At 33.3% G+C, this 12488-nt stretch overlaps 1 protein-coding gene across 1 annotated transcript; it reads left to right on the top strand.

The window, feature by feature from the left end:
* Nucleotides 1-3917: 3917 nt before the first annotated feature.
* Nucleotides 3918-7564, top strand: LOC132278861 (GDSL esterase/lipase At5g45960-like). The gene is made up of 5 exons (XM_059780761.1): nucleotides 3918-4276; nucleotides 4374-4504; nucleotides 5412-5645; nucleotides 6871-7129; nucleotides 7234-7564. Exons 1-5 carry the CDS (start codon nucleotides 4006-4008, stop codon nucleotides 7425-7427), a joined length of 1089 nt encoding a protein of 362 aa, XP_059636744.1. The 5' UTR covers nucleotides 3918-4005; the 3' UTR covers nucleotides 7428-7564.
* The last annotated feature ends 4924 nt before the right edge of the window (nucleotides 7565-12488 follow it).

Raw genomic sequence — 12488 nt, 5'->3', positions numbered from 1 at the left:
CCATTTTGATCATTAGATCTTTCTTCAGTTCCGGTTGTATATCTGGTTTGGGTGATTCAACTTGCCACCTACGCGCTCCTATATAATAATTGCCTTTACCAAACATAACTAAGAACATTGAATTTCTAACACAAACAAGTATTCTAGCGGGTTTGATGAAAATGGGCAGTAAAGTTATTGTGAGAAATAATTAGAAGACCGACACTATTTTGTATCATCAAAGATTCAGTGTCTATGCACTATTGAATCTATATACTATATATATATAAATATATACACTGTGTACGGAGTGGGGCCATCAGACATATAATTATCACAAAAAATAAATTTATATATATATATATATATATATATATATATATATATATTAAAAAGGGCAATTTGGGCATTATTATAATTTCAACAGGCGTATGGCTTTACACACGCCGGAAAAATTGATCCGGTGAGTCTCAGGGGGGTATTTGTAACTTTTTGTAGTTCAAGTGGGTATTTGCAACAATGTGAATAGTTCAGGGGTTTTTTTTGCACTTTTGCCAAAAATATATTGTTTCGTCCAATTGTTAAATAGAGAAAACTTCTTTTCTCATGAGAAAGACCTCAGAGTAACATTATGTTGGTAAATATATATATTTCATGTGACTTTTAAGATATAACTACCCTTATACTAATATGCTATGAAATAATTTATAATACGCTAAAATAATTAATTAAATATGCGACTCAATATTTAATTAAACATTAAAATCAAATCAATAAAATAATAATTATTAAATAAAGAACTTGGATCGATGCTAGTATTTGATACTATGTCTTTAAGACAATTTACGCCCCGCATGGTGCTGATGGACTCTGTGACGCTTGTCTCTCAAAATACAACGGTCTACTTTCATAAGTAGTAGCACTACAAACTCGTGAATACGGCAAACCTCCTCTGTGTTATACTCTCTTTAACTCAAAAAATGCATTTATACTATAAAAATGATGAAATTGGTGCAACTCAAACCAAATGGTTTGGACCAATTTTAAAATGGCTCATTGTTATAGATATTGGGTCTAGTGGTTCAGACCACTTGACTATTGCGTTGAACCCACTTGGGTTCATAAGAGAGGGAGAGAAGAAATCAGAGAATTCACGTGAATTCTCTATTTGGAATAATTATTGAATGATAGCAGCATGTGGTATTTATAGCCACAACGATGCCTCTTCATGAACAGACACATCACTCCAATGGGTTGCAACTATTAGTTCGAAAATGATGCCTCTTCATAATTAGACGTGTCCCTTTATTAGCATCCCACACTTATTCATTTTGGGTTGCAATGGTTCAGACATAAGTTTGGGTTGCATCTATTCCTCTCACAACCCTTTTAGGTGCAATGCATCCCTTACCTTTCCAACCCATCCTCAACCACGTTGAATCACATGTCAAGAATTCGTAATAATTTTGAAACTTCGTATTACAGAAACACTCTACTTAAATAACCAGATTCATGGGTTATTAATGTTACAAAAGTTATGTGACACCATTCCAGTTACAGACTCGTTAATTAACAATTTCCATTCACACCAAATTTCTAACACATTAGTCAAAAGATTAATTGTTGTGATGTAATTGTTCCATTAGCATTTGTACGACTCGTTTGGTTACAAAAACTTCTATCAATATTGATATTGCCAAAGTTCGTGGATCTAACATCAAACAACATTTCTATTCTTCATATGAATGACCAGGAAGATCTTGAAAAGTAGGAATTGTGCACCCTTCTCTCTAGATTTTCATGCCTCGAATGAAGGACTTTAAAAAAATTCGAAGAAATTGGTTAAAGATCAATAAAATACTTGCATAAAGAAAAAATTCCATTTACTTGAATATTGGAATAGAGTTTAAATTAAAATAAAACAAAGAGCTAAACTATTGCTTGGCATAAAACTAAATTGAATTAAGAAAACCATCATCTATCCTCAAATAGTTTTTTTTTTGGAATCCTTTATCACCTTTTGGAAAGAAGTGTCTGATACCACTGAGCCATTAACATCTATTATCAAATATTCTTTTTATAAAAAATCCTCATTGAGCAATTATTATTCCAAATCTTAAATGTCCGTTCTTTTAAGAAATTGTTAATTACCACAAGTCATTTTAATCTAAATTTAGAGTCTCTCCTATGCATTATAATTCAGTGATCAAGAGTGTAGATCAACCCATAGAAGATGTTGTTGGAATTAGTTATGAAAACTAGTATTTTAAGTGTGAATGAAACTTGTCAGTCAACTAATTTATAGTTGAGTGCCTATGTGTATCACGTTAAACTACAACGTGAATATATTAGTGTAAAGATTGCATGCAAAGTCCAAAATTTAATTTATTTAACATAACCTCTACCGATTCTCTACTGTATTCTTAATGTTTAATGTGGTTAAGGATTGGTTAGAAACGGTTAATAAATTGTAAGGATGCATTGGATTACAATACATGCGTGAATGGGTGTGTTGGTTGAAAAGGTACAATCGAACAAACATAACCTATTTGAGTGGATGTGTCTAGTGGTAAACAAACATCATGTGAACCATTGCAACCTATTGGAGTAGATGAGTCTAGTGGTGAACAGACACCATGTGAACCATTGCAATCAATTGAAATAATTGTGTCCAGTGATGAAGAGATACATATAAATAGTTGTATCCAGTAATGAAAAGACACATATAAATGGTTGTATTCAATAATAAAGAGACACACTCAATCCGAAAAAGGCACTTCTATTTCTATAAATACCCCCTTGGACTACCATTTGCAATTGGTTCAATTCATTTTTTTCTTTTTCCCTCTCTAAACTTGAACCCAACCCAAGTGGTCTGAGTTACTTAGACTCTAATCCAATTTCATCGAGCTATATTAAGATTGATTCGAACCATTTTGTACATATTACACCCAATTCAGCATTTTTATAGTATAGACGCATTTTTAAGTCAGAGAGAGTATTACACGAAGGAGGTTCGCCGTATTCACGAGTTTATAATGTTGCTATTGGTGGATGTAAACTATTGTATCTTGGGAAATAAGCGTCACAGAGTCCTTCAGCACCATGCGGGGCGTAAATTGTCTTAAGGATATAATATTCAATACTAACCTCGGTTTAGGTTCTTTATTTATTATTATTATTTTATTACTTTAATTTGCATTTTAATTAAATATCGAATTAATATTTTAATTAATTATTTTTAACATATTATTAAATATCTCATGTTATATTATTATAAGGTTAGTTATATATCAAATATTATTTGAAGGATATATCTTCGGACAGATGTGGACCTCACAAATTGTTTAAAACTTTAAACTGAGGTGATCTTTACCCTAAATAAAAAAACTGTAATGCACCGGGAATACAACGTGTATCACACTCACACCAGCATTGAAGAGGATATATTGTGTTCCTTTTCAACCTTAGCTCGATAACTAAAACACACTGAATATATATATATATATATATATTATTTGAAGGATATATCTTCGGACAGATGTGGACCTCACAAATTGTTTAAAACTTTAAACTGAGGTGATCTTTACCCTAAATAAAAAAACTGTAATGCACCGGGAATACAACGTGTATCACACTCACACCAGCATTGAAGAGGATATATTGTGTTCCTTTTCAACCTTAGCTCGATAACTAAAACACACTGAATATATATATATATATATATATATATAACGTGTCACATGTCATTTTCCTACTTATCCTTCTCCGAGGACGAAAATTCCAGCTCATGTTGCTTTACCAGCTTATTCGTATTGTCATTTGCTAGAAGTATGTGACCCATGACAATACCTAGCTAACAAACTGATTCATAATAATTAAGAGGCCGCTATAAATTGAAAGAGCTTATTCTTCTCATTTCATGTGATATAGAAATAGAAGCAGATTTTTTTTTTTTTTTTTTTTTTTTTTTTTTTTTTTTTTTTTTTTTTCGACGAGCTTGGGAGTTGGTTTCAACTATTCAATATGATTTGCCACACGCACTTTCTAATTTTTGTACTATTTTCTATGCTTATCATTTTAATCTCAAAAGCTCAAACCCTTACCAACCTGCAGAAGCCCATTAACAAATCAATTCCGGCAGCTTTCACATTCGGAGACTCTACAGTTGATCCCGGAAACAATAACTACATTGGGACTCCCTTTACGAGCAATTTTCCACCATATGGCAGAGATTTTCCGAACCACATTCCAACTGGAAGGTTTACTAATGGAAGGCTCGTTGCAGATTTTATTGGTATGTTTGAATTGCTTTTGTTGTAGTTTAAATTATTCGGTGTAACTTCATAATTGTAAATTATGATTCATTTGGTATATATATATGTTTGGAACAGTTTCATATGTTGGTATCAAAGATAACGTGCCACCATATTTGGACCCAACGCTTAGCCTCCAGGAGCTGATGACCGGAGTTAGTTTTGCCTCTGCTGGCTCCGGATTCGACCCTCTTACAGCACAACTAAGTGTCTCTCTCTCAAAATTTACATACATACATACATACATAGATATATATATAACTATCATATAATTTATCTATAAAAATGTGATATATACTGTCAGTGGATTAAACAACCTAACAATTAATTAGATAATAGGGGCGTGCAGGTAGTTTACTTGCAACTGTTTTTTTTTTTTTTTTGGTAAGTACTCCTCCGTCTCAAATTAAGTGTTATGCTTTCCTTTTCTGTTTGTCTCAAAAGAATAGTTCAGTTTCTTTTTTCAAACAATATATTTCATATTTTTCTATATATGTCCTTTGAGTTTAAAATTTTAAATTTGAATATCCCAAACTTAGAAGAACAAGTTAATAATTTTTCAGACAATGTATGTCTCACATGTCTCCTTAAAAATTACTATTCTATATAAGCGACACTTAAATTGAAACGAATGAAGTAGTTCACTTGTAACTTTTTCAACGTAAACAAATTAATTTGAACATAGGATATTCTAGCACTCATAATAAATTAAGTGCATGCATGCCAAGATTTTTATACTAGTTATCTAGGCTAAAAAAAATTATGGAATTGAATGAAGAATTCTTTAAACGTATTGATTTTACATAAGTATATAGATATAGTTCCGCTGATAGCTCGTGTTGTTGAGTTGTGTTTATATTCAAATTTGTAAGTGTTTTATAGATGTACAATGATAAATTGCGCTTATAATTTATAATTAATTGAAGGTAAAAAGCAAGCAAATTAAACGAAGCAATCAAAGTCACGAGGATTAAATAAGATTAAAAACACAGCATTTGCCTAAATATATTTGTCATATTAAATTTGAATTTTATTTCATCTATTGATTAACAGATTTTTTAATTTTGGCCGTTTATTTGCTAACTTGGGAATTGAATTGAATGTGTCCGTGTACAGCAAGTCATCCCAATTGAAAAACAAGTCCAATACTTCAAAGAATATAAAGCAAGACTTGAGCTCAGTATAGGAAAAGAAAGAACGAAGAATCTGATCGGCAGAGCTATATACATTGTCAGTGCTGGAACAAACGACTTCATTATCAATTATTTTGCTACACCGTTTCGACGAAAAAGCTACTCTGCCTCAAGTTACAGTCAGTTTTTGATGCAACAATTCCAAATGTTCATACAGGTTCGTTACCTGCTACTGTGCATTGTCATCAATCAAACGATAATGTCGTCAGATTTGATCTTGGTTGAATTAATGCTTTACAGATAATATATATAGATATGTGATATTATGTACTCGCATATATATGTACAGAGAGGATGAAAAAGCATTGTGAATCCGTCATCAATAAATTTTTTTTTTTTGGGTGACTAGCTAGGTTCATTTTTTTTCCCCCTTTGACATGTTATTTTATTTATCTATGATTGAGTACTATAGCATTAATTTGCATTTGTTGCTATTATTTGTACACATTTCTTAATTGTGGTTGGGTTGGTGGTCAGAGTTATATATGTTATCAATATTGATGTGACCTAAATTCGTACTACAATTAAAAGGTAGTTTAAAAAAAAAGCTTCTAGCCGTACATTAGTACATTTGTCCCATTAATGGTACAGCAATTGATGAACTGTGCATAATTTTGTCCACTCATTTTGTTTCATTGCATGGAGTTATTAATTAGGGAAAATTACATATAAATGGAGTTAAAGTTTCATATTTACTTAGAGACTGAGTCAAAGTTCCATATTTCTCTAAAATGGATTGCTGAGGTGGCACATGGTTTTTTACTGTTTAAAAAATTGTGGTGCCTAAAATGCCCTTCTCTAACAAAAAAGTAGTACCTTCAGTTCAAAAAAGTAGTACCTTCAGTTCAAAAAAGTAGTACCTCTGGAGAAAAAGTAGTACCTTCGCGGGTGTTTAAAAAACATGGTACCTGGACACCAAAAAGTAGTACCTTCAGTTCAAAAAAGTGGTACCTTTGAAGAAAAAGTAGTACCTTCACGGAAGGGTATTTTAGGCACCACAATTTCTAAACAGTAAAAAACCATGTGCCACCTCAGCAATCCATTTTAAAGAAATATGAAACTTTGACTCAACCTCTAAGTAAATATGAAACTTTGACTCCATTTATATGTAATTTTCCCTATTAATTATCCAGAATATAGAGCCGATCGAAGCAAGATCAAACATGTTTTTTTATTAATTATATATTACATGCATATATTTTTTTTCCATAAATAAATTTAGATAACTACGTACTAAATTTCATATGGATAAGAAAAAAGTTTTTCTAGGGTAGAACACCTTGTGGGTTTCCAACAAAATATTTATATGGATTTAGATGGAGTGAAAAGAATCATGATTGTTGTATTATGATTCTAATGAGTTGTGATTTATGGGTTTATAGGAACTGATTGAGCAGGGAGCTCGGAAAATCATGGTGACCGGATTACCTCCAATGGGTTGCTTGCCTTTAGCAATCACCATTTATTCAGGAGACGCATTTCATCAACGCCATTGTGTTGAAACCCTAACATCCGTCGCTAAAGACTTCAATCGGAAGCTCCAAATTAAGCTTAAATCCATGCAAAACAATGGCACCACCATCCTCTACCTGGACGCATACAAACCGCTGAGTGACGTGATCCAATGGCAGAGACAGTTTGGTAAGTATATACGTACGTAGGAGGACCATCCTATTAATTCCTGCACCAAAGGATCGAAGACGAATTCAAATTCGTGACTGTTGATCTGTTTGACCTTTATGTAGGTTTTGAAGATGTTACCAATGGTTGTTGTGGGACCGGGCTTCTTGAAACAACATTTCTATGCAATCCAGGATCAGCTGTTTGCGTTGATGCCTCCAAATATGCATTCTGGGATTCAGTACACCCAACTCAAAAGACATACCACATCATCTTTCAGTCTATATGTTCAGTTATTGATTCCCTCATTCATAACTAGTTTTCAAATTAAACATATTACTCGTTCTAAAATAATTTGTCCCAAAATAAGTGTCTCTTACGGAATTTAATTTTTTATGAGGATAATTTTTACTATTTTTATAATGAATGAATTACCCAATTTATTCATAGTGGATCCATAGTAATGTGATGGTTTACCTTTTATAATCTTAATATTACAAAAAATAATTAATCTTCATCGAGACTCTAATTAATTTTTGCTACTAATTGACATTTAGATAAACACCCTAAACTAAAGAGAGATTTCATTTTTATTGGATACCATTTGTTGAAATTGTACATAATAATCAATAATTATTTGTAACATTACACTTCTATTTAGCGGGAATGCATTCAAGAAAATGTTAGTTGTGGCGAAGCTTAGCACCATGAGTTTGAAAAAAATTGAGGCGCCCACAAAACTTTTATGTCGTGTAGGCTTGTGCTGATCAAGTATCGACTCAAACAAGTCCACAAGTTTATCGTGTTACAAAATCACATGGTATTATTAATTATTATTATTTTCAAAGGTAGGAAGGAAAATATATAGATAACGGATAATAATATTTTAAGATTAAAGAATTTGAACAAAATGAAAAGTAAGCGAATGTATTCATTGAATGGAGCATTTGGCTCCCCAATTCTTTTAAACTTTTCGTCAGAAATACCATTACTTATAGAACACCAAGAGAAATAAAGTGCATCTTGTCACCAAGCCACTCATAGCTCTCTAAACCTCAACTAGCTAGCATGTCCGGTTCCAACAGCATATCCTCGAGCCAACACATAGGTCTCTGAACCTCAACTAGCTGGTACCATCAACCTTTTGCAACGATCACCTAATATTCAGAAAAACTGACCCAAATTTGAACAAATTTAGTACACCAATGCAATAAAACATAGCTTAAGTTCATTTTGAATTCCTTACACCAATTTGGTCACTATTTCTAGTTTTTCAGCCCAATAACATATCTCTAACTTCAAAAATACTATCAAGTGTTTTCAGCTCAACAACATTTTCCTAAGTGCCCTTTATGAAATGTTTAGAAGTGTAGAGAGAGAAGAAATGCAATATACAAGCGTGGTAACATGAGGTTTATATAGGCGAGGATATGGGGTAGGTGCAGGGGCGGAGCCAGGAATTTGGTTCAGAGGAGCATGTTAACATTGACAAAATAATTTTTTTTTCAAGCAGGCCGAAAATATAATAGTGTAACAACAGTACATTAGAATAAGTGAATAAAAAATGAATGAAAGCATAAAAAAGAAAAAGAAGGGTTATTGCACATAAATTATGCATGAGCGTATGAAAAAAGAAATTTTTAAGAAGAAAAATGAAATAAAAAGAAAAAAATATGAGAAAATTTTGAAGGAAAAAATAGGTTTTAATTGTAGAAAGATAACGTAATAGTTTTTGAAGATGACAAAAAGAAATTTGAAGAATAAGAAGGAAAAAGAATAAAGAATTAAAGACATTTTTAGAAATAGATAATTTTATGGGAATAATTTATAAATTTTATGAGGGTGTTTTATAAATATTTACAAATTATATGCCTAAAATAAAATAAAATTTAGTAGATTTAGGGGCAGAAGGACAATTTTAATAATTTCAGGAGGGCATTTTACCAATTTTTACAAATTTATGTATAAAAAAAACAAAAAAAATTATAGTGGGGCAGCATGGGCACTGCCCCCAGGCACACGCTGCCTCCCCACTGGGTAGGTGAGTCAGTGTTTTTTCTTTTTTCTTTTTTCAGAAGGTTAGGGTTCCTTGTTGGCCGAGTAATTCTATACATAGAAAAATAGGCTAGGTAAGTAAGTTTGGATCGAGAAACTGTCAATGGAGTAGGTAAGCAAGGACGGATTCAGACCTTGTCAACGAGTAGGCTAATAATAGTAATGAGACGGCAAGTCGGCAACCATATGGAGCCACCCTTATAGGTAAGGCGGCGACTATACAAGTCAAAAACCTTAACCCTAATAATCTAGGGCTCTGTTTGGGGGAGCTTCCTAATTTTAAAATTCTTTCCTATGAATGGGCTTTGTAAAATGCATTTAAATGAAAGAAATTTATAAGAAAAAAAGTTGTTTGGTGGATACATTCTTGTGAAGTTGTTTTGGATACATTCTTTTAAAGTTCTTTTAACAATTAAAAGAATTTAACTTAACAATTTTATCCTTAATAATTCATGCATAATATGGACATATGACATGGTTGAATTGGGATATAGCAAGAAAAAGTAAAAAAATCAAAAATAATAATAATAGTACTATTGGAGTGAAAATCATCGATAAAAGTAAACAATTAATTGGCATATCAAATTTTTATCACACTTTCACTTACCGCCATGAACTGAACATCAACATATACAAATTGACCCCATTTATACGACATAAGAAGCGGCAGCAGAAAAAATAAGGAAATAAAAATAAAATGGTGAGACGTCACCCAATTTCAACCAGTAGTTGAAAAAAAAATAATAAAAAAAAATTCATCCAATCTTTTTTTTTTTTCCTTTCCTAAATTACCCAATATCATTCTAATTTATAGGTTTGATTGTTCATCTTTTTTATATATATAAGGCATCCTCCGGGTAATTTAAATCGAAGCACTTGGATGTCCAACTTGGGGATTTTGTCCGAAAGAGTTTATTCCTAGTTATAGTGGAACCCTAACTTAAAATCACGTTGAAAAAAGCAAGTTCGTTCTTACAATTATATATATATATATATATATATATATATATATATATATATTTGTCTATGTATGCATGTATATATATATTGAGAGATAGAAAGATTGCTTAGAATTCTACTAGTTGAATTTTTTGGATGAGAGTTGACGGATCTTTACAAACTCTTTTCCACTTCGGTCTTTGAGATCAAATAAGAGTTAGATTCAAATGGGAGTGTTTTTTGCAAAATCCTCAAACTGTCTTATGTTTTTCACTTTTAAAATAAGGGCAAATTTGTAACTAAAAATTATTACTTAAAATCAGCTTGGCTTCCCGCGAATGAGTTCCAAAAACAAGTTCTTCAAGCTTCCTTTAAACGCATTTTTTGGACTTCTATTTTCATTAGAATTCCTTTTTCTTTGTTATTGGGATGGCAATTTTGTCTGACTCGGCGGATTTTCGCCCTGCTTGGTCCCTAATGGGACGGATTTGGTAGTCCCCTAAATAAGTTTGGGGCGGATACGATAAAATAATTAAAAATTCGAAACGGGTTTGGGGCGGAGGGCGGATTTAGTGTTAAACTCGTCCCGCCCCCATTATATATGTACCTCTAAATTTTATATATATATATATATATATTTAAGATTCTTATTATGAAGTGTCAGTTAAAATATTAATATTCAATATTTAGTAATTTAAAATTTGGGCAAGCTTATTTATCAGCCCAATTAATTTGAGCACAGTTGGCTAGCTTTTGTTACTAAATAATAAAGTGGCATAACCTATCCTGCAATTAAACGGAGTACACGAGGCGGAGTCGGTACTTTGTCTGCCGGAGTAGGGGCGGGGATGGTATAATAATTACAAGCTCGTTCCGGAGTAAGGGCGGAGTTGGTATGCCGGATTTTCTAATGGGGTGGAGTAGGGTTTAGCCAACTCCGCCCCGTTGCCATCTTTAGTTTCACCAAACATTGTTATTTTTTTGGGAAGGGCTTTTTGGGCTTGGAAGCCCATTTGAAGGCCCTAAGAAGCTCCCCCAAATAGGAACTTAATGTCCCCTCATTGTCAAAGTGGACTTTTTATTGGACCATCGTTGAGCTGTTGACCGAACTTTTGAGGCTTCAAACTTCAAGCTTCATTGGATCTCAAATGCCTAGCCCATTTAAGGTTTTGGACTTAGGCCAGGCTTTATCTAGTCTTTTGCTTTGGTAGTCAGTATGGACCTTCTAATATGAATCCTGACTCCTGAGTGATCTTAAATTTAATAAGTGAGTGTAGATCCCAGAAGGAGGTATGGTTCTCCACTTTTGCTTGTGGTGAAAGTCTACAATACTCGGGGTACCTTACGCAAGGGGTTCTCAGCCATTAGATATAGTGGTGGGACCCATCTGATGAATTATTCAACGGCTAAGAGATTTGGAGGTATCGTACCCCGGGGTGTTGTGTACTTTCTCCTCATTGCAAGGGTGGACTAGTTCTTTTGGACGTAAAATATGTGGTTTTCATGAGCTAAAAAATACAAACACGTCTATGAAAATACCATATCCATGTCGTGTTCATGTTGGATACACACACTCTCCAAACACATGTCCAGCACTTCATGTACTTCAAGTCCATTTAAGGTTTTGGACTTGGCCAGGCTTTATCTGGTCTTTTGCATTGGTAATTAGTATTGACCTTCTCATATGAATCCTGACTCCCAAGTGATCTTGAATTTAATAAGTGAGTGTAGACCCAAGAAGGAGGTATGGTTCTCCACTTTTGCTTATTGTGAATATCTACAATACTCGGGGTAACTTATGCCAGGGGTTCTCAGCCATTGGAAATGGTGATGGGACCCATCTGATGAATGATTCAATGACTGAGAGATCCGGCGGTATCGTACCCCGGGGTATTGTGTACTTTCTCCTCATTGCGAGGGCGGACTAGTTCTTTTGGACACAAAATATGTGGTTTTCATGAGCTAAAAAATACGAACACTTCTACAAAAATACTGTATCCATGTCGTGTTCATGTTGGATACACACACACTCTCCAAACATGTGTCCGACATTTCATGTACTTCAAGTCCATTTAAGGTTTTGGACTTTGGCCAGGCTTTATCTAGTCTTTTGCATTGGTAGTTAGTATATATGGACCTTCTCATAAGAATCCTAACTCCCGAGTGATCTTGAATTTAATAAGTGAGTCTAGACCTCAAAAGAAGGTATGGTTCTCCACTTCTACTTGCGGTGAAAGTCTATAATACTTGGGGTACCTTACTGTGATACCCCCGGATTTTCGGATGCGGGTTGGCCAGGCCCACACCCGATAACCCAAGGATATCAAATCAATTAGCAATTTAACGAACACAGAATACAATATAGGAAACAGGAATAAATAAAATT

This window comes from Cornus florida, unplaced genomic scaffold, assembly GCF_030987335.1.
Source record: "Cornus florida cultivar Cherokee Brave unplaced genomic scaffold, ASM3098733v1 CherokeeBrave_3.0.0_Hap2_Chr10, whole genome shotgun sequence".
NCBI lineage: Eukaryota > Viridiplantae > Streptophyta > Magnoliopsida > Cornales > Cornaceae > Cornus > Cornus florida.
The sequence above is the reverse complement of the archived record's forward strand: the minus strand, read 5'-3'. Positions and strand labels throughout refer to the sequence as shown.

Bases quoted from the DNA above. Each gene is read 5' to 3' on its own strand.
- LOC132278861 (XM_059780761.1), top strand. From the start codon at position 4,006: ATGATTTGCCACACGCACTTTCTAATTTTTGTACTATTTTCTATGCTT. The intron at 4,277-4,373 runs GTATGTTTGAAT...TGTTTGGAACAG, and splicing joins GCTCGTTGCAGATTTTATTG to TTTCATATGTTGGTATCAAA. The intron at 5,646-6,870 runs GTTCGTTACCTG...ATGGGTTTATAG, and splicing joins AATTCCAAATGTTCATACAG to GAACTGATTGAGCAGGGAGC.